The sequence below is a fragment of the Podarcis bocagei genome (genome assembly GCF_964188305.1).
Source record: "Podarcis bocagei genome assembly, chromosome: 8".
NCBI classification, from domain to species: Eukaryota; Metazoa; Chordata; class Lepidosauria; order Squamata; family Lacertidae; genus Podarcis; species Podarcis bocagei.
The window spans coordinates 82,411,177-82,433,736 of record NC_138133.1 but is presented as its reverse complement, the minus strand read 5'-3'; the positions used below and the strand labels follow the sequence as shown (position 1 = coordinate 82,433,736).

The window sequence follows — 22,560 nt, the reverse complement described above, 5'->3', positions numbered from 1 at the left end:
AGCCGGTCCACTGTCCCTCAGACATTGTGGGGGGCCAGACTATATTTTGGGGAAGAAAAAATGAATGGATTCCTATGCCCCACAAATAACCCAGAGATGCATTTTAAATAAAAGCACACATTCTACTTGTAAAAACACCAGGCAGGCCCCACAAATAACCCAGAGATGCATTTTAAATAAAAGGACACATTCTACTCATGTAAAAACACACTGATTCCCGGACCGTCCGCAGGCCGGATTTAGAAGGCGATTGGGCCGGATCCAGCCCCCCGGGCCTTAGTTTGCCTACCCATGGAACTGAATGGACAAGCCAAGGGGGGTAAAGACACAGGAATTTGCATCGTACCAAATTAGACGATTGTCAACACCAAAGGTGTCTAACCTCTTTGACCAGAATACCAGCATCCTCTTCTTGTTCCCTTTCCCAGGAACTGATAAGCCCACCGCCGCAATATTTCCACAGCAAGGGGGAAATGGGAGCAAATAGGAGCAGCAGACATACATCACTCGCAAGCCACAGACATCCCTCCTCTCTGAGTGGCTGAAGCTGACGTTTAAGTGGCCGCTGAGTGGCTAGCAGACTCACAAACCCACCATTCATGGGGACAACTGCTTGTGTTTCCAGGTTCCACCTGCATGGGATAAAAGCTTGTCTGGTCCACTCACCTGAACACTGGGAGTCTGTAACTGGGCCATCTGTTTCGGTCCAGTCCAATATGTTTCCAAGGCTATCCACGCAGAAAGATTTGTTGGTAGCAGGGTCTTCAAAGGAAGTCCTGTATTGACCGTTTTCCTCACACCGCACAGCTTGTTCATCCCTTTGGCAGTCAGTGACACCTTATTTGCAGGGAAAGTTAAAGGGGGGGGAGGAGAGAGAGTTGGTGTGCCATTTTGTGGAAGCGATTCAAGAGCACCCTGTTAATTTAGGTTTGTAGATTAAAGTGGGTTAAAGCTCTCTATTGCCCTAGTCGACCTATACAGAATGAGGTGGTGCAGTTCACTGGTCTTAAGACATCTTAAGACATATGCAAAATCAAAACAAAACCTTACATATCTGAAAGGAAGGTTTACTAGAGCTCTCTGTGTCACATGCTAGTTTATCTTATGCAAGGAATTTTTATGTGACAACTGTGGTCTGATTGGCTACGGACCAGAATTCTACATTCAGATTGTTCAGTTTGGTTGTATATGGTTTTTTAAAAGTTTTATTTACCGTTCATGATTAATTTTGTTATGTTGCAGTTATGCATATTTTTTCATGTTGTAAGCAACCTTGAGCATGGTTTGAACTGGGGAAAGGCGGCATAGAAATAAAATTATGTATGTATGTGCAGTCTCATTCTCTATCATAGAATCAGTATTCTACAAATGTATTGCTATAGGTTTGAGGGATAAGTCTGGATGATATCCTTCCTGGCCTGTTTGTCCTATATCCACTGAGGTTTAGAAGGTAGTAGAAAAGACTGCTGAACTGGTCAGACAAGTTTCTTTGTAAGATAATGGCCTTGGCTGGCCAGTTAAGTACCTTCATTCACGTGTCCTAAGAGGCTGCCATAGAGACAAGTTTGGTGGGGCTTTTCCCATCTCAGCTAGCTGGATGCCACACCATCCTAAGATGGAGAACAACAGACCAATGGGTTCTTGTGTGAAAGAGTCTAGCTGATCCTGGAAGCTGGAGACACAGAGGCATGTCTTGCTGGACCTAAAGCTGTGTTATGGGGCTTCCCTGGACCTGGGGAGTCCAGATCTGTTAGAGCATTCATGGTGTGAGCCCCATCCTCATCCTATGCTCGGGTTGTAATATATGTGTCAGTTTGCATTTCTTAGTGCAGAAAGTATTGATCTGATGTGTAGAGATCTTTCCTCTTCTGGCTAATTCAAGAGGGTTTCGGAAGCTTCTCTGTGTGAAAGAAGGAAGCAGAAGGTTCATGATGTTTGGGTTATTCCTTCAGAGAAGCTGAGTACAGCTGGCTTAAACTCTTATCTCTTTCAGTCAAGGTCATGCTGACTATAAAAGTAAGGCCAGAAGGACCCTGGGTTTCACCTTTCTCTTTCTATCTCTATTCCTTCTGGTGTGGTGTTCTGTACACACATAGTGTTAAGGTTTAGTCTTATTATAAGTTATTGTAAGTTTAAGTTAAGTCTTCTGCAACTGGATTTCTTATAGACGGTGCCAATCCTGAATGTATTGGATTTGTGAACATTATGCTCATTTGCCTTCAGTAGCAGTGAAGCTCCACTGGATGAAATATTGACTCCCTCTGATCTATTTCGGGGGGAATCCTGCAAAGTGTTTAAGTTGTTACTCTGCTCACTATACACTGGAATCTACTCTGGATCAATATTGAGTAGAATTCTATGACAATATGTGCCATTGACATTCATTCCAAGGAACAGAATGAACCCCTGAAATTGATTGGGGTGCGTGCAACAGTATATTTTCAGCCCGGAAACCAATCTTTTCCCAATGGAAAGATACAGGATGCAAATTTTCCCAGACCCTTACAGTGCTCGGCTCTGAAGGCTCCAGTAGAGACAGTTGTTTTCCCGACAGGACATCTGATGCAGGAGGAACTACCAGCTTGATCTTGATAGAATCCAGAGGGGCATGGAAGGCAGCCATCATTCTGGAAGGAGGTGCCTGGAGGGCAGACCACTGCAGAGGGGGAAAAGGATGTATTATTCCTATGGAATCCAAGGATAATTTTAAATTCAACCAGAAATCACAAATGTATATGCATGGGAACCATGCTGCGGCATCTGGAAATCTGTAGCTCAAAACTAGCTTTTCATTAAAAGTAACCGTTGCAACCGATTTAACAATAAATTATCAATATTTAGAATAATAAACATAATAATAATAATAACCATAAATAATAATGCATTTCATTTCAAGCAGTAACATTTGCCTAACATGCTCACTCAGCGACTTATCCTACACTTTACAACAAAAGTTTGAAATACCCTCAATATCCCCGTGAGGAATGTGGAAGTTTTGTCTGCTCCCAAGGATATATGTAGATGTAGCAGAAATAGCACAGCTTCATTTGCGCTTGCTTGGGCTTTTTAAAAAATATAAATGTCCAGATTATAGGGTTCTAGTTTTTCCTCACTCTTTATTTAACATTTAAGAGGGCTGAAATAAGGAGGGAGGCATAATTCACTTTTGGATGGGTGGTGGGGAGGGAGGTCTCTTGCAAAAAAAGATCCCTATTCCAGCAACAAAGCAGGGTGAAAATATTCTCACACTCACAGGGAGTGCTGTTGTCACACAGCCAAATCTGATTAGCTGTATAGCACCATGATGTCATTATACTGGCAATGGGAACACTTGCTGTCTGGATGATGCAGCCAGCAGGAACCCTGGTTTTTTGGTTTTTACAAAAAATATGTGCTAATTCAGCTGCTGAGAGTTGATCACAGACATTTTGTTGCCAGAGATGGGCTTGATAGTCTCTCTCTCTCTCTCTCTCTCTCTCTCTCTCTCTCTCTCTCTCTCTCTCTCTCTCTTCCCTTTCCCACTTTCCATGTAGAAAAGCCAACTGGACCAGTCACTGAATATTTCAAAGTTGGTTAGAGAGCATGGTGCCGATAATGTCAAGATTACAGGTTTGATCCCTGTGTTGGACGGCTGTGTATTCCTGCAATGCAGGGGGTTAAATTAGATGATTCTCAGGGTCCCTTCCAACTCTACAATTCTATGTTTCTAAAACTTTGTCCTCCAGCAGAGGAAAATGTCCAGAGATCTCAGGAAAAACAGCCGGGGAGTTAACCTCAGAATCTGTTGTCTGGGGCGGTCACTTCACATTGCCTAATGGTAGGGCTGGCCATATAAGAATGACAGTGAACAGGGGGGAATGGTATGAAATGATAACACCAATAGCAAAGGCGAGAGGTCCTTCAAATAACATAAAGTCACCTTCTTTGAATTGAATTGTTTTATTGTGTACAGTGATACCTCTGGTTGCGAACAGGATCCGTTCCAGAGGCCCATTCACAACCTGAAAAGAATGCAACCCGCGTCTGCGCACGCGCGGGTCGCGATTCACTGCTTCTGTGCATGCACGTGATGTCATTTTGCGCGTCTGCGCATGCGCGGGCAAAACCCAGAAGTAACCCTTTCCGGTACTTCTGGGTCGCTGTGGGATGCAACCTGAAAACACGCAACCTGAAGCAAATGTAACATGAGGTATGACTGTATTTTAATTCTGAAAGTTTATATTTTTACCTTTGTGTGAACATTTTTGGCATTTTTTGGAACTGAATGGTATATATATATATTTTTAAAAACTGTAATACTCAAAATAATATTTCTAAAGCCTCAACCCCAATCCCCACCCCACCTTTGTGCATGAAAAAAGTTAACTCACGAAAATTCAGCTCAGTCCTACCTATGTGGTCTCTGCTCAGTTCTTTGAGTAGTTCACACACGTGAACTGGGTGTGTTTTTATTTTCACAACCCAAAGCATATTGTGATTCTGTGAATTCTTTTTATATGCTAATGATGGGGAGAGGAGGGGAAAATCCAAGAAAAATAAGTCATCGGGTCATCTCCAGATGTCAGGAACTGAAGTTCCTACCTGGCAAGGCGTTCTAACTTTATATGTGAGTTTTGCGCTGGCAAGATCTCTGGGACTGAATGTCCTTGAAGCCTTATTTATGCCGAGAGCTGTTGAAGAAGGGGAAAGGCTGGAATGTCCAGGTTCCCAAATGTTCTCCATGTACACATGGCCAACAACACACTCAGTTTGCTGTCAGAAGGAAGAACTGGGGTTTTTTGACAACACTGAAAGAAATGTGTCATTGATGGACCACAGCAGTGCTCAAACTCATGACCTCAGGGATATGACACAGGTACTTAACCTGTACCCCAAGTCCAACAGCTGGAGGACAAGCCTTGTCAGTAGGCTATGAATGCAAGGCCATCGTATTGGTACCAGCCATGAGAGTTATGCTCTCTGCCCACTCTCAGAAGCTACCTTTGATGGTGACTTCGAAACTACAAGTAATCCAGAATGCAGCTGCCAGACTGGCGACTGGGAGTGGCCAATGGGGCCATATAACACTGGTCCTAAAAGATCTACATTGGCACCCAGTACATTCAGAACATTGGTGCTGACCTTTAAAGTCCTAAATGGTTTTGGCCCTGTATACCTGAAGGAGCATCGCCACCCTCATCATTCAGCCTGGACACTGAGGTCCAGCTCTGAGGGCCTTCTGGCAGTTCCCACATGGCAAGAAGTGAAGCTACAGAGAACCAGGCAGAAGGCCTTCTCGGTAGTGGCATCCACTCTGTGGAATGCCCTCCCATCAGATGTCAAGGAAAGAAACTACTATTTTCGTAGACATCTGAACACAGCCATTTCGGGAAGAAATGTATGATGTTGCTGTTGTGCCCCTGTATTTTTGTTGGGCAATCCAGTCAGATGGGCAGGGTATTAAAAAAATATTACTATTACTATTATGATTGCCTGTTTGTCAGAAACACAGTGGGGAAGGCGCTGTGCCTAGTGCCAATTCCCTGGAGCCCTGAGTGCCTGAGCACCCACCAAATTCCCCATGAAGGGGCTGGGCACCCACAATTTTTGGCACCAGGGCCATGCACGCTGCACAGCACCCACAGCCCACGGTCACAGGGCCAAGGTGGCATTCCTGGCGCTATGATATTCAGTCCCTGCTTTTGGGCATCTGTTTGGCCACAATGAGACCAGGATGCTTTGCTAGGTGAGTTGCCTTTGGCCTGATTCAGCTACAGGGCTCTTCTTCAGTGTGGTGTAGTGGTTAAGAGCGGTAGTCTCGTAATCTGGGGAACCGGGTTCGCGTCTCCGCTCCTCCACATGCAGCTGCTGGGTGACCTTGGGCCAGTCACACTTCTCTGAAGTCTCTCAGCCTCACTCACCTCACAGAGTGTTTGTTGTGGGGGAGGAAGGGAAAGGTGATTGTTAGCCACTTTGAGACTCCTTAAAGGGAGTGAAAGGCGGGATATCAAATCCAAACTCTTCTTCTTCTTATGGTCAGAGTAGGTCAGGCAATATTCCCTAACCATCTTACATACGATAGCCTGGACCTTTAATCACTGTGTATAAGAAGGCAGTGCTGGATTTAGGGTGTGCAGGAGATTTCGCTTCACAGGGAGCCGAGCTGAGGGGGCGAAGAAGAAGAAGAAGAAGAAGAAGAAGGAGGAGGAGGAGGAGGAGGAGGAGGAGGAGGAGGAGGAGGAGGAGAAGGAGAAGAAGAAGAAGAAGAAGAAGAAGAAGAAGAAGAAGAAGAAGAAGAAGAAGAAGAAGAAGAAGAAGGAGAAGAAGGAGAAGGAGAAGGAGAAGGAGAAGGAGAAGAAGGAGAAGGAGAAGGAGAAGGAGAAGGAGGAGAAGAAGAAGAAGAAGAAGGAGAAGAAGAAGGAGAAGGAGAAGGAGAAGGAGAAGGAGAAGGAGAAGGAGAAGGAGAAGGAGAAGGAGAAGGAGAAGGAGAAGGAGAAGGAGAAGGAGAAGGAGAAGAAGCAACTATATTTATACAAGTACCACTGAGAAGATCCATAAAAACAATGCTACCAAAAGGAATTACACTCATTCCTAGGGTTACAGCCGCTTCAGGTTGCGTTTTTTCGGGTTGTGGACTGCCGAAACCTAGAAGTACCAGAATGGGTTACTTCTGGGTTTCGGCAGTTGCACATGCGCAGAAGTTCTAAATCGCACTTTGCACATACGCAGAAGCGCCGAATCACAACCCACAAGTGTGCAGACGTGGGTTGCGAACGCTGCGGGTTGCGAACGTGCATCCTGCACGGATCACGTTCGCAACCTGAGCATTCACTGTATTGTGAAAATAAGAAATATTTGGGGTGGGACCAAATTTGGTCCTCACTCAGGACACCATATTATCCAGGTCTGTCCCTGAAGAGGGAATTTGCATGATAGGCTACAGCAGCTCAAATTGCTTCTTCTGCATGACTGCTGAAGTTGCAAGAACCCTGTCTTCTCATCTGGCTACCCTCCCTTTATATGAGCTTCGGGGTCAGGCTTCCTCGCAAATCTGAGCAACAAGCAGAACTGGGTTTACTGCCTCTGCCTTTGCAGCACTAAAGACCAGACAACGCAGGAGCCTAGTCTGCCATATTTCTCAAGCCCTTTTCAAGCGTTATCCACAGGAAGAAGTGGGGCTGTGAATTTGCACCAAAGGTCCCACCTTCAACACCATGCAGTCCACTGCTCCCACCCCAGACATCTATGCTTCGATGCAGACATATTCAATTCTTTTCACACAGGCTTCCAAGAGATTGGGGTCCCACACCTTGGAGAAATGTGGATTTGCACAGCTTTTAAGAACACAGAACACCTTCCCGAGTCTCTCAATCATTTGTTTTCATTGTCTTCCTGTAAATGTCAGCCATCTCCTCTATCTGCTCCATCTCAGCTTCCCGACATGTCAACACACTGCTTTAATCCACATCTGCTTAGTGATCTGCACCATTTAGCACCATGTGCTCCTTTGCTCATGAAATGAGTGTTCCTTTCGTTGACGTCTTACCATACACCTCTTTAATTTTCTTCCCCGGCATTCAGTATTTTAATTTTACCATTTTACACTATTTCTTTTGACACAAGCAGGACACAGCTCTCCTTGGGCTCGCAAAAGGCTAATTTCCTAATATATTTAAAGTATGGATTATGAAAAGCTCAAGGCTGCTATGTGGAAACAAAGCAAATGGCATGAACCCAGCAAATGACTTGAAAAAAGAATCTAAAGTCTTGGATACCTCTCTGTTTAATTCTTGGACGAAGAAGGGCCTGAACTCTAAGCACTTTCAAATAAAGTTGGCAACAAATTATTTAAGCATTAATCTGTCAGTTGCACCTCTGGGAAGTAGAAGAAGGAAGCAGCTTTGAAGGTAGCCAAAGGAAGGCTGATCGCTGAAGAATTGATGCTTTTGAATTATGGTGTTGGAGGAGACTCTTGAGAGTCCCATGGACTGCAGGAAGATCAAACCTATCCATTCTGAAGGAGATCAGCCCTGAGTGCTCTCTGAAAGGACAGATCCTGAAGCTGAGACTCCAATACTTTGGCCACCTCATGAGAAGAGAAGACTCCCTGGAAAAGACCCTGATGCTGGGAAAGATGGAGGGCACAAGGAGAAGGGGACGACAGAGGATGAGATGGTTGGACAGTGTTCTCGAAGCTACCAGCATGAGTTTGACCAAACTGCGGGAGGCAGTGGAAGACAGAAGTTCCTGGCGTGCTCTGGTCCATGGGGTCACAAAGAGTCGGACACGACTAAACGACTAAACAACAATGGAGCTCAGAGAAGAAATGTTTCTGAACTTTGCTCAGAAGTGACTGATAACTGCAACACATTAAGAAAACAAACAGATAGAAATGAAGATGGACCATACCACATCCTTGGAGACTTGGGGCAACTTCTCCAGCATTGAAAACCTTCCGGAAGCCACTCTTGCATCCCAGGCGCACTTCAGGAGATGTGCCATTCCCAAGGAAACTGATGGAAGTGTCTGCTTGGAATTGCTCAGGGCCCAATTGGAGAACGAAGCCGCCACTCTTGACCAGTGCCTCAAAGCGCCCAACGAGATTGTCCCCAACCATTGCTCTTTCTATAAGGAAATTAAATACAACAGGGCATTAAAGGAGAGGTTGGTGGGAGAAGAGAATCAGGGCTCAATATTCTGCACCATTTGCAACACGTGTTTGTAACACCGGTTTCCATAGACAAAAATATGTACAGCAGGATTTGTAACTCGGAGATCCGAAAAAAATTATTTCAGAAAACAAGATAAACAAGTCTAATCAACAGTTGAGTTCCGTTCACCTTGAAATCATTACTCCATATGGAAAGATGGAACACCAAGATTGTTATTCCTTCATTTTCTGTTTATGATATTTTGATAATAACTCTTTGTGTAGGCAGTGAACAGACTCAGATTGTCCTCATGGTGGTCCAGAAGAACTTCCAAAACAAACATTCAATACGTGTCTAAACACCGCTTGCTCTTTGATACATAGGATATACTTGATACACACAAACATACACATATAGCTGCTTCCCCACATAATCCAGTCCAGATGCATTAATGTAAACACAAATAGATAGCAGAACTGGATACTACACATAATCATTCCTCCCAAAGCCAGCTTTGGGAGATGTTTGCATTTGGTCCTCATTAAGAAAATGGGGAAGACAGATATACAAAGTCCAGGAGATTCCAAAATGGAAAATGAATGCATGCAAAATTTCTGGGGAAAGAATGACAGAGCCGTTGATGGGGTCTGGCACCTAATCCAGGCAGTAGCATTAGTGTGAAGGAAGCTACACTTGGAAATTATGGCCTGACTTCATAATAACCCTCTTCAAATATCTCAAGGGCTGTCACATGGGAGATGGAGCAAGCTTGTTTTCTTGCTCTGAAGGGTAAGACCATAACCAGTGGATTCAAATCACAAGTTATCCTGACTAAATATCTGGAATAACTTTCTGACGGTGAGAGCTCTTCAACAGTTGAACAGATGCCTTCGGGAGGCAGTAGGACTCTCCATCCTTGGAGGTCTTTAGGCAGAGATTAGATGGCCATCTGTCATGGATGCTTTATGTCAGGGAACTGCCATGAGCTCAGAGGCAAGAGGGGGGAGGGCAGATGGAGTACAGAGGGCCTCCAATAATCATGGGAAGCAGCACTTCCTCAGCGGAGGAAGGAAGCCACGCCTCTAGTGGGGAGGAGATGCAGGGCTCGGAGGATGCAAGGCAGTGCCAGGACACCTTGACTGAGCAAAGCAGGGAGGAGGGAGGTCCCCCTTTACCCAAGCCTTCCTTGCACAATAGGCTTTCACGCAGAGAGGGGAGGCATCGGCTGGGGTCAAGAGACTACTCTGCTGGGGAAAGTTTAAGGACCGCCCACTCTCAGATTCTGCTAGTGAATGAGCAAGACATGGAATAGAGGCGTTCTGCATTGTAAATGTTTTTGCACCAATAATAATAATAATAATTATTATTATTATTATTATTATTATTATTATTATTATTATTTATTATTTATACCCCGCCCATCTGGCTGGGCTTCCCCAGCCGCTCTGGGCAGCTCCCAAAAGAATATTAAAATACTATAATACATCAAACATTAAAAGCTTCCCGAAACAGGGCTGCCTTCAGATGTCTTCTAAAAGCCTGGTAGTTGTTGTTCTCTTTGACATCTGGTGGGAGGGTGTTCCACAGGGAAGGCACCACTACCGAGAAGGCCCTTTGCCTGGTTCCCTGTAACTTGGCTTCTCGCAGTGAGGGAACTGCCAGAAGGCCCTGGGTGCTGGACCTCAGTGTCCGGGTAGAACGATGGGGGTGGAGACGCTCCTTCAGATATACTGGACCAAGGCCGTTTAGGGCTTTAAAGGTCAGCACCAACACTTTGAATTGTGCTTGGAAACGTACTGGGAGCCAATGTAGGTCTTTCAAGACCGGTGATATGTGGTCTCTGCGGCCGCTCCCAGTCACCAGTCTAGCTGCCACGTTCTGGATTAGTTGTAGTTTCCGGGTCACCTTCAAAGGTAGCCCAAATAATAAAGCCTTTGAAAAGACCAGTGAGGGATCTTGCCTGATCACTCTCGAGCAACCACACCGATAGGCATAACACTTCCAATTCCTGCATTTCAGGGAGTTGGAATGGATGACCCTCGGGGTCTCTTCCAACTCTACATTTCTGTGATTCTATTACTTTTAATGGATGGATAGTCTTTTGCTTTTGTAAGACCATAGGGTCCTTCTAGGTCTGCATTGTCTACAGTGACTCTGTCAGTTGCACCAGACCACCAACTGATGGCCCAGTTCACCATGTTATACACTACAAGTGCTGGTGCTATTATTGTTGGTCTCCTCCCAGTGCTGCCACTCCCATCCCAGTAGCTTATGCCTCTGGGAATGTGGAACAAGATATATTTTTGTTAAAGGCCGATTAGAAAGAGCAGAGGAGAAAACCCTCAGTGATGATCATATTTAAGCACGATTCCGTCCCAAGTGGATAGTTAAACCAGATTTTCCTCTGCAGTGTCAAATTTCAGGGTTGGTTTTTTTCCCCAACATTCCACTCGTTCCAGGGAGAAACTGAAAAAATAACAATCAACAACCTCACAATTTTCCTGGCAGATTTCTAGCACACGTCTATGAATAGGGAGACAGGAATCATTTTGGAAGAACGGGACACATTAACAGCTAAACCCACCAATGTTGTGCAAATCTGGAAGCAAAGCAGCTGGGACTTCCTCAAGAAAAGCTCTCCAGGTGATGTTCACTCCTAGACGGTCAGCAGCAAGGCACCGTACCAGCACAGAAGAATCATCGCAGACAGGAACAGATACCAGGTGTTCAAAAGCATTTACCTTAAGAAGAAGAAGAAGCCAAATTTTTCGAAGCATGACTTTTCCACCTGCTGGGTGTATTATAAATGGGTAGATCATGGTGGTTTTGTCTACCTAGCAAATGATGGGAGGTGAAGGGCTTAACCAAATGAGGTTGATGGCTCTGAGTGGTCTTTTTCTCTGTGTGTCACAGTTTGAACAGAGAGAGACCGAAGCAGAGAGAGACTTAAGACAGTGGGTTTTTAGCAGAGGAAGAAGGAAGAACAGTTGGCGTGTAGTTGCTCTGTGGGAAATTGATGCAATATTATGGTTATGCTGCCTATTGGAGGAGTCTGTATCTTTCCACTATGCTCTGATTGCATATGGTAAACTAGGTAAAGGTAAAGGTAAAGGGACCCCTGACCATTAGGTCCAGTCGTGGCCGACTCTGGGGTTGCGGCGTTCATCTCGCTTTATTGGCTGAGGGAGCTGGCGTACAGCTTCCAAGTCATGTGGCCAGCATGACTAAGCCACTTCTGGCAAACCAGAGCAGCGCACGGAAATGCCGTTTACCTTCCCGGCAGAGCGGTACCTATTTATCTACTTGCACTTTGATGTGCTTTCGAACTGCTAGGTTGGCAGGAGCAGGGACCGAGCAACGGGAGCTCACCCCGTCGCAGGGATTCGAACCGCCAAGCTTCTGATCAGCAAGTCCTAGGCTCTGTGGTTTAACCCACAGCACCACCCACGTTCCTTCTGGTAACTAGGCTATATGACAAAACACCAGAAAATTCCAGTGTTTTCTATCACTGCAGCATGTAAACAAGCTGCTCTTGCAACTTCCTACCACAGGAGAGCAAATCCCTCTTTATGTAATAATTACCGCTCATCCATCTAAGTGATGGGCAGGGTTTGTGACCCAGCGTGGGCTTCCTGAGCCTGAGTGACACCCCTCCTTGCTTGCTGGCCATCGCTCTGCCCCCTCCCCATTCAGCCAATCAGCTGCTGGCTGGGGGGCAGAGCGAAGTCCAGGTAGGGCAGGCTCCAGCCGCCCATCTCTCCAGTCTGTCTTTGGAGAGCAACAGGTTGTGAAAGGCTATCCTGCAAGTTTGCAGACTGTTCACGGCTTTGCTGGTTGGACCTGATGGGAGTTGTAGTCTAAAACATCTGGAGGGCATGGTTGAGGAAGCAGCTGGAGGGAATGAATGGGATGCTGAACCATTTTTAGCCAAAGCAGGGTGAGATGACAATCCTACCAGCCTTCCCCATGAATTCTGAAGCGCTAAACAAGGCACATGCTAAAATAAGGCAGGCCAAGTGGAAAACCTTTTATGTGACTTGGCAATCTTCAATATAATGACCATAACGCACTGTAATATATATCTTTCTACATTTTTTGAAGCTGCCCAAATGAGCTAGGTTTTCCGGTGCACATTTGTTTTCTTAATTATCCCAAGTTCTGGAACAGCAGATGTAAAGGAAGAGGGGGAAATGTATTTCGCAATGCCCCCAAAAGTTAGTTGGTTCCACTGCCAAACTTGACAAAGGTTGGTTCTTTGGAGCGTTTATCTGAGGACCAAATTAGACACGATGAGGCACTTCCTCACTGGATATTGGGAAAGGTGATATTAGTTTACTTGTGCACTGACCCGTTCACATCCACACCTATTTAAAGCACCATTATATCACATTAACATTCATGGTATCCCTCAAAGAGCCATGGGAATCACAGTTTGCTAAGGGGGCTGAGAGTTGTTAGGAGTCTCCTAGGACAGTTAGGAAACTAGGGATCTGTGCGCAGTGGTGTAGCGTGGGGGGTGCAGGGGGGGCCGGCCGCACCGGGCGCAACATCTGGGGGTTAGGGTTAGGGGGCGCAAATCCACGGGTTAGGGGCGCAAATCCATGGGTTAGGGGGCACAAATTACTTGCCTTGCCCCGGGTGCTGACAACCCACGCTACGCCACTGTCTGTGCGACATTGTTGTGCAAAATTCAATCCTGGACCGACTGCAATGGCTGCCAATCGGTTTCCAGATGCAATTCAAAGCGCTGGTTTTGACCTATAAAGCTTAAACAGCTCAGGACTGCAATATCCATATGAAGTGACCCGGGCCCTGCAATTATTATCCAAAGTCCTTAGTTGTGTGCTTCCTCCACGAGAGGCCCAGAGGACAGCAACACAAGAATGGGCCTTTTTGTGGTGGCTCCCTGTTTCTGGAATGTTCTCCCCAGTGAGGCTGGCCTGGCATATTCAGTACATATATTTAGACACCAGGCAAAAGTATTCTTCTCTCTCCCCACCCCCACCCCCCGGCATTGGCATTTTAAACTGGGGGCAGGGAGAAGAGATTGTTTTGTTACTGTATGTATTTTTGTGTTTTTGCGCTGTAAGCCACCTTGTGATTCCTGGATTTTTATTTTGTGTGTGATCCTTGAATTAAGGACGGTGTATCAAGTATCAATAGGGAAGCAGGTGGCGCTGTGGGTTAAACCACAGAGCCTAGGACTTGCCGATCAGAAGGTCGGTGGTTCGAATCCCCGCGATGGGGTAGCTCCTGTTGTTCGGTCCCTGCTCCTGCCAATCTAGCAGTTGAAAGCACGTCAAAGTGCAAGTAGATAAATAGGTACCGCTCTGGCGGGAAGGTAAACGGCGTTTCCGTGCACTGCTCTGGTTCGCCAGAAGCAGCTTAGTCATGCTGGCCACATGACCCGGAAGCTGTACGCAGGCTTCCTTGGCCAATAAAGCAAGATGAGCACCGCAACCCTAGAGTGGGTCACAACTGGACCTAATGTTCAGGGGTCCCTTTACCTTTATCTTTATAAATTAAATAAATACAACAGATTCAGAAAAAAGAAAGGGGAAAAAATAAAAAAATATCCATACATAACACAAAAATAGCATCAAAATAGACCCTTGGATTGCCTTGGAAAGCTGCTATGAATTATTAACTTAAAAATGGAAAGTGTAATGCTGGTGGTCAACAAAAGAGGTTTAAAGACTCTCTCAAAGCCAAAACTAAAAAAAAAAAAAATGTAGTATAAACAACTGGGAAACACTGGCCTGCGAGCGCTCCAGTTGGAGAACAGTCTTTACCAAAGGTGTCATGGGCTTTGAAGACACTCAAACTCAGGACGCAATGGAGAAACGTGCTAAGAGGAAGGCACGCTAGGCAAACCCTCATGGTGATCAACTCCCACCTAGAAACCTATGTCCCTACTGTGGAAGGACGTGTGGATCCAGAATTGGCCTCCACAGTCACTTACGGACACATTGTTAAAATCATGTTCGTGGAAGACCATCTGACTCGGCTATGAGTGATCACCAAAGAAGAAGACGGTATGAATACCTGAATATGACAAAAACCACGGGCCTTCATCTCATCCAGAATAAAGATCTGGAATGCCTCTAGCATCTTGGAAAAGTCTGGACCACAGGTCTTCTCAGGAGGCAAGACGAGTTGGAAGTGGGTTTGAGTTTGAACGCTCTGGAACGGCTGGAGCCCTTGAAGGAGAACAAAGGAAACCAGTGTTATACAAAACACTCAGACACATGTTCTCTCTATTATTATTTTACACACATTTTTCAATCTTCTCATCAATGGGGGCTTTGGGGGGAGAAGCCAAGAATTCAGACTGGACTAGCAGCGGGTGACTAAGACAAAACCCACCTTCTCTCTCATTATCCATATCTAATGCTGGAACAAAGGCATTTCACGTGCAAACCTGTGCACCTTAGAAGATATTTGCACCCTAAAGCTGATTAATTTTCAGGAGGACTAATGTGTAAACTAAAGTGGAAATGTGGAGAAGTGAACTTTAGGCTGGAAAAAATGAGAAACCAGCATTGACGGATTCATTCATCCCTAGTGCTAAGAATCCAGCTGCCCACTAGCTGAGGGTTACACCCCGTGACGTCATCCTATTACCAAAAGGACTTCCACCTGCGCTATGGAATTTCACCTCTCGCTCCTCTCTCTATGAGCATCAGCCCAAAAATGTTCCAGAGGGTCAGGAGGGGGACCCAGAACCAATTTGGGGGTTGTAGAAGAATAGCAGGGAGAGGGAATCCCATTGCACAAGCAGAAGTCCTTGCGCTAACAGATTGACTTGGTTGGCTCCAACCCATAATTTCTCCAGAGGCATCTAAACGTATACATTAGTCTGTGCACATTTTGGGCTAATTTGTACATGAACCTGTGCCCCAAGTTCTTTTAAGTACGGTCATAGCTTGGTTATCGAACGGCTTAGCTGCCAAAAAAATCATCTCCCAAACGCCGCAAACCCAGAAGTATGTGTTCCGGTTTGCAAACGTTTTTCGGAAGCCGAACTTCCAACGCCGCTTCCGCTTGAGTGCAGGGAGTTCCTGCAGCCAATCAGAAGCCGCACCTTGGTTTTTGAACGGTTCCAGGAGTCAAATGGACTCCCGGAATGGATTAAGTTCGAGAACCAAGGTACCACGGTACCTAGCAAAAGCCCTGTTGGACACAGAGGGACTTGCTTCTGAGTAAAGATGCAGAGGACAGAACTATAAAAGAGATCAGCTTAGGCTGTTTTGTTCTCATACAGGTTTAAAAGGCAGATTCATTATGAACACAGCCAAAAGGTGAATGGAGATAAACTGCATGGGAGGGGAAAGTCCATTTAACCTGATATGCAAATGCAAAATGCATGTCTTCCGCTGTTATATGCAGGTCACAACTCCTCTCTATTCAAGAATGTTGACATGCCCAGATGGTTCATCACGTGCAGCCAGAAAGGTTAGTGGTGTGTGCCAAGATTGAAACCCCCCCTCCAATATTTGCTTTTATTCTTCCAGGGGCGGGGGGGGGGTGACTCAGAATGCCAAGTGGCTGGGAAGGCAGTAAGGATAGCAATAAACCTGGAGGAGCAATTGCTTCCAGCAGCAGCAGAAAAATAAAAATAAATCTATATACAGAAGTCACCAAATTCTGGAGATTACGTGAACTGACAGTAGCTGCCAAGTTCAAACATCTGGTGCTCATCTGTTTAGCTCAGAGTAAGCACCTCCATCAGATTCGTCCAAAGCTTGGAGGCAAATCTCACTGAAGTCACTAGATCTTACTTTCAGGCAAACACATTGAGGATGGAGGTGCTGAGGTTTTTAGGAATTGGCAATTTTGGAGGCCACAAGCTAATCATTTGTCGCTCCCACAGCAATTCAGGAGTAGCTACAGAACCAAAGCGACTCTTATTAAATCCTCTGATTTTCCACAATGTTGTTCATTTGGAAGGTGGAGGTACTAAATGCAGGGGGAACAATTAAGGATATTGGGCCACATCCAAAAATCAGGCTGGAGCAACACAGCTTCCTCTTCCATCTGCTCCTGTAGACTTCTAAAACATTAGCAAAGGGACCGATCTTAAAAGATAGTGGACTGGATCAAGGTTTAAGTCGTACTTAGAGTAGACCCACAGAAATCAATGGGACTTGAATTCAGTGTTACTCTAAGCAATAGAGGCTAGTCTGTTGTGATTGTTAATATTATGCATGTGGATGCTGCTGGATGAATTAAAACTGACTCTTGCATTGAAATAGAAAATCTTCAGTCCAAAAATATGGTTCGAAAGTTTTACTCACGGAGTTTAAAACAACTTGAAAACAATGAAAATTGCATTGTTAGTTGCATAGTTTCGGGTTTCTTTGCTTAGGGGGTGACATTTGGCGTGCCGCCTGCCCGCGACTCCCAAGCCTACCCTGAGCCGTCGGGGGAAGGGGTACTTTGCAGCTTTGCCAGCAGCATTCCCCCTTTCTGCCTTCATTTTGACAGCTTGGGGGAGGCTTGGGAGTCGCAGGCACGCGACACGCCGAATGTCCACCATGGGCGGCTCGCTCCGCCCCCGGCTGCAGGGTGCGTGCACCACTCCGTGAACCCGAGCGGCTATCCCGTGCCTAGGAGAGCACACTCTGTTGGGATCGCCGTTTGACCAAGCTGATAAAGCTCATCTTCCTCCAGCCGAGTCCCCCAACGTGATTGACGACCTGATCCTCTGATAAGGCTCCATGCACATCCCCCATTCAGCAGAGAATGAAAGCAGCACACGGAAGTGATGAGATTTATGGCTACATTGCAAAGAGTTTTATTGCCAACTACGCAGACCAAAACCACATCCTCTCTCTGTGAGAGCAGAGAGCAACTGAACAACAAAGGAACAAAGGGACAGGAAACCAGTACATCACATCCATCTCCCGTGAGACTTCCAACAGCCTGGAATGTCTCTGGAATGTAAACAGAGTCTTGTGACTCCAAAGCACTGCTCAGTGGCAAACGGAAATTAACATCCTCCACACCCCTCCACTCTCGGGAGCGTGCCCATCCTTGGTGTCCTCTTTTATTTGTCCCCGTGTCCGTTTCAGTCTGTTGGTTAGCTTTTCTAGTAAGGCTGTTTCCCGTACGACTTGGTACCAGTGGACCACGGTCACTCCTGACAGGTCTCTGCTCCAGAATCCCACAAACCCCCTCAATGCAATGAAAAAAGAATGGGAGCACGACATAGGCTACAAAATAAACCCTACCCAATGGACTAAAATCTAGCTTTTTCATGGCCATACTGAATTCTCTACTAGCCACAGCCCAGCAGAACCTCCGGCAAAGTCAGCAGACTCTTAACTTCTGCACTTACTCTGGCAGATCTGGGAATGGGCTGGATCTCCTAGCCAGAGGCCAGTCTCCGTATCACAGAGCAGCAACTCTTCTCTGACACTGTGGAAGCCTGGAGAGCAAATCACTTGGCATTTCTGAGTTGTCGGAGCATCATCGGAGACACCGCAGAAAACGCCACCGTTGGTGACATAAGGGGCATCAAAAGGCAGGTGGCACCGAGGACCTAGAAAGGACATTGTCAGCAACAGTTACACACAAGTTGTCTCAAATCCAATTACGAAGCCATGAGTGGCAAAATCAGCTTAGCTATAATTCAGACCAAACATACTTTGAGAGAAATGCAATCAGATTTCCTAAAAGCGTTCACGCAATGTTAACTATGCACAGGACAAATCTTACGCCATCTTATTAACAGACGAAGGCCAAAAATTACACCATGGACTGTGATCTGAGCTAATGAGAAATAGCCTAGATGAACAAGAATGATATTGTTTTCATAAATGGATTAATCGCCTTCCATATGCGAATCTCAAGGTGATGTACAAGATACAATAAAAATGGCATAAAAGAGTAAAAAACAATGGAAAACAGCAATTATTTATTATTTTTTTAAAAAAACACTGATGATGATAAAGTAACCATGCTTCACCCTATCTTCAGGGTGCTTTAGAATCTAAAATTGTGTACGAGAGAGAAAAAGTCCTGCTAATTTTTACAGCAGCTCCCAGTTCTTGCACATTCCTGTATCATTTAGGCCTGCAGGGATAGCATTTTTGAAACATTTCCACACGAGAAGATAATCCCTTACAAACAAAAAAAGGTAGCAGAAGAATGAGATGGCTTATCAGGAACACGTCTCCCTGTTGTGCTAGCTTTCATCTTGCGATGATCCGTGGGAGAGCATTCAGAAACGTGCTCTCTCCCACCTAACCTTTTGCAGGCTGCAGTGGTACAGTTTACTCAGCCACCTTATCATTTTTCCATCCCATTCTCCCTGCATCTGTAGATCAAGACTTCTTTAATTTCCTCTCCTGGCAAATGTGTACAGCGAGTGGGGATGTGGGTGGTGGTGTGCAGGGGCGCCGACTTATAAAAAATATTGGGGGGGCCCATACCGGGGTCCTCCCGCTGGTTCGCTCGGGTAGCCGGGAGAACGCAGTTCGAGGTGGCGGTGTTGGGGAGAGACCCTTGCTCAGGGTGCCACTAGACTTGGCGGCCGGCGGCCTATCTGGGGGGTTTTGGAGCGTATTTCGGCGGAGCGATTGGGGAGGAGGGGGCTTGTTGCCGGATTCTTCAGCTGGGCCGGAGATCCGCTGCTGGGGGGTCCCTGGGCCGAGTTGTGAGCACGGCCTGCTGAAGGGAGATCCAGCCGATTGCGCGACGGGGACGGCCGGGGCTCTCCGGCTAGGGCGCGCGGCTGGCTGGCTGGCGAGGGAGCAGGTGGGGAGGAGGCGGGGGTCCTCACTCTCTTAGGAAACGCACCCGCGCGCCCGATTGCCACGAAGTCCGAAGGGTCCGTGTGTGGAATTAAAAAGCAAAAACGAGATACGGGCAGGGCAGGCAAAGAGTTTTCTGCAAGAGGATGGAGGGCAGGTTGAAGAGAAAATCACTCAGGATGAGACAGTCAAATCAGCCATGATAAAATGGGCTCAGGATATTGGGTATAACATCATGTTTGAGGACTGGGAAAGGTTATGGACCACCGGAATGAAATTCACGGCATGTAATGCCTTGAAGGAAAATATTATGAAAATGATTTATAGGTGGTACATGACCCCAGTCAAGCTTGCAAAAATAAATCACCTGTCTGATAATAAATGTTGGAAATGTAAGGAGGCTGAAGGGACATTCTTTCACCTCTGGTGGACTTGTCCAAAAGTGAAGGCCTTCTGGGAAATGATCTATAATGAGTTAAAAAAGGTATTTAAGTATACCTTTCCCAAGAAACCAGAGGCCTTCCTCTTGGGCATTGTTGGCCAGAAAGTGTTAAAGAAGGATAGAACTTTCTTTATGTATGCAACTACAGCAGCAAGAATACTTATCGCAAAATATTGGAAGACACAAGATTTGCCCACACTGGAAGAGTGGCAGACGCAATTGATGGACTACATGGAACTGGCTGAAATGACTGGCAGAATCCGAGATTTGGGAGAAGAAACAACGGAAGAGGACTGGAAAAAATTTAAGGACTATTTACAAAAACAATATAAGTTGTATGAATGTTAAAAATTTACACGATTCGGAAACTATAGCTTCAGCAATTAGATTTGGGAAACAGGAAATTATATTTTAAGTAAGAAAAGGTCAAAATCTAAGGTAATACTATGTTTAATTTAAGATATAAGTAACTGATGAAAAGTATGTTAAATTTAGAGGTATAGTATTTGAAAAGTACAATATAAGGTACGAAACAAGGTAATAATTTGCTGATATCTTTATTATAAAGAATGCAGGGTAAGGGAGATGCGAGGAAGTCCAGTTAGTTATATAAAAAATGTGTTGAATGGTTGGTTTTCTTTTCTTCTTTTTCTTTTTTTCTTTTTCTTGTTCTTTTACTTTTTTCTTCAGTGTATGTTTCTAACTTTGTATTTGAAACCTTAATAAAATATTTATAAAAAAAGAAGAAGAGAAAATCCTTTCGCTTTTCTGGGGCTCAGGGAAGTCTCAGAGCCGGAGGTTGGGGAAGGGACCCCCTTTGCTCTGCCCTCTTCTCCCGTCTTAGATTCGCATGGGGGTCCCCGCCCGAGCTTGCCTGGCCACCGGGCCACACAAGGGCCGCGCTCTACGTGGCACACCTTGCTAGCCGCGCAGCTGTCCTCCGCGGCTGCGGAGCGGCCCTGCGCCGGTGCCCAGCCCCTCTGGGCGCCCGCTGCGCTGCCAATGACAAGCGGGCGACGTCGCGGGCGGGGAAGGCGTCGCTTTCTTTCCCGATCCTGCATCCTCCCAGTCTTCCAGCCCTTTTTTGGGTTGGAAGCTCGTCTCGTTCGCCCTTCTCCTTTCTTCACCCTGCGCGCAATTTTCCTCCCTCGTCTCCCTCCCCATTTCTCCTTCCTTCCTTCCTTCCTGACTGACTGACTGACTGACTGACTGACGGGCTTGGGTTCGGGCTCAGGCTCGGGCTCGGGCTTCGGGTCGGGCTCAGGCTCAGGCTCGGGCTCGGGCAGCCACAGCGTCGGCGGTGTTCGCGATCGGCGGCGCGGGGGGATGGCCCTCCCGGGGGAGCCGGCGCTGCTCAATGGGGTTGCCAAGGAGACAGGCCGGCCGCCCCCCTCCCCCGGCCCGGCGCCCCCCGCCGCGCCGGTGCCCGTTATCGAGCTGGTGCGCGCCGGGCGCCCTATAAAAGCCGCGGACGCGCCCACCGCCGCCCGAGATTATTGGGGGGGCTGAGCCCCCCCAAACGAATTTTTGAGGGGGCTCGGGCCCCCTCAAGCCCCATGGAGTCGGCGCCTATGGTGGTGTGTGTACTAAGATACGTGGCGTTATAATCTCCAACATGTACAGCAACATGGAAATGCTGGATTTTCTTAACTAGGCTAGATGCACGGAGCAAAATGACCATCGGGGGAATCTCCCTCATACGGAACTGATTAGTTTAATGGAAACCTCATTGGACGCAATGGGCATTCCACAGTTACTAATCGTCTATCTTAAGATGCCTCTTGTGATAAAGAAGATGGGTTTATTGTTCTTTCCCACCCCAGCTGTTACATCTGCCGACAGCCCATGTTCCCATCTTCAAGTCACACCCAGAATTGCAAACAGGCTTTTGCCTTGTTGCTGGCTTTCTCCTCAGAGTAAACTGGAAGAAGAAGAGTTTGGATTTGATATCCCGTTTTATCACTACCCTAAGGAGTCTCAAAGCGGCTCACATTCTTCTTTCCCTTCCTCCCCCACAACAAACACTCTGTGAGGTGAGTGGGGCTGAGAGACTTCAGAGAAGTGTGACTAGCCCAAGGTCACCCAGCAGCTGCATGTGGAGGAGTGGGGAAGCGAACCTGGTTCACCAGATTACGAGTCCACTGCTCTTAACCACTACACCACACTGGCTCTCCCCACTGGAAGGGGTGGGGGTGTGGAATGAGACAAAATAAGAGTCTCACACAGGTCACGGAAGTGGAAACCTTGGTCAAAACTGGCCACTGAATAGGATTTCGAAATTTGGATTTTTGGTGTTAGAATAACGAAGCTTCAGATTAATTGCAGGAGAACCCATAAACTCATTTCCAAAACCCAACAGATTTACAGACCCTCCAAGTGTCCCAACTTCCTAGGAACAGTCCAGGATTTACAGACGCCATCCCAGTTTCTGATTTAATTGCGGAATGTTTCGCTTTTCCTTAGGTTTCATCAGAGAAATGTTGGAGGGTCTGGAGTTATGTAACCCCTGAGCCAAGGACATAAACTGGGGTTTTTTTCTGGGGGGACGGAGGGGTACGCATACCCCTAAACATGTTGTGAATCTTTGTACTTTTGTCCATTTACTGTATTTATTTTTCCCAGTTTGAACTATAAAATGGTGATTTTCGTGAGTCAAAATGAGAGCACCCCTAAACATTTTTTTTGGGTGGGGGGGGGGGGGAAGGACTGGACATAAGTAACTATGCAACCT

At 46.4% G+C, this 22,560-nt stretch overlaps 1 protein-coding gene across 1 annotated transcript in view; it reads right to left on the bottom strand.

Moving 5' to 3' along the window:
• The window catches only part of TG (thyroglobulin), a 178,058-nt gene that overhangs the window by 123,914 nt on the left and 31,584 nt on the right, over positions 1 to 22,560 (bottom strand). Inside the window, exons 17-22 of the mRNA XM_081206080.1 lie at positions 17,971 to 18,174; positions 14,676 to 14,830; positions 11,215 to 11,371; positions 8,389 to 8,604; positions 2,507 to 2,656; positions 667 to 837 (exon numbers count right to left, since the gene is read on the bottom strand). Of these exons, the coding sequence (XP_081062206.1) occupies positions 667 to 837; positions 2,507 to 2,656; positions 8,389 to 8,604; positions 11,215 to 11,371; positions 14,676 to 14,830; positions 17,971 to 18,174 (1,053 nt within the window). The remainder of the gene's footprint in view (positions 1 to 666; positions 838 to 2,506; positions 2,657 to 8,388; positions 8,605 to 11,214; positions 11,372 to 14,675; positions 14,831 to 17,970; positions 18,175 to 22,560) is intronic.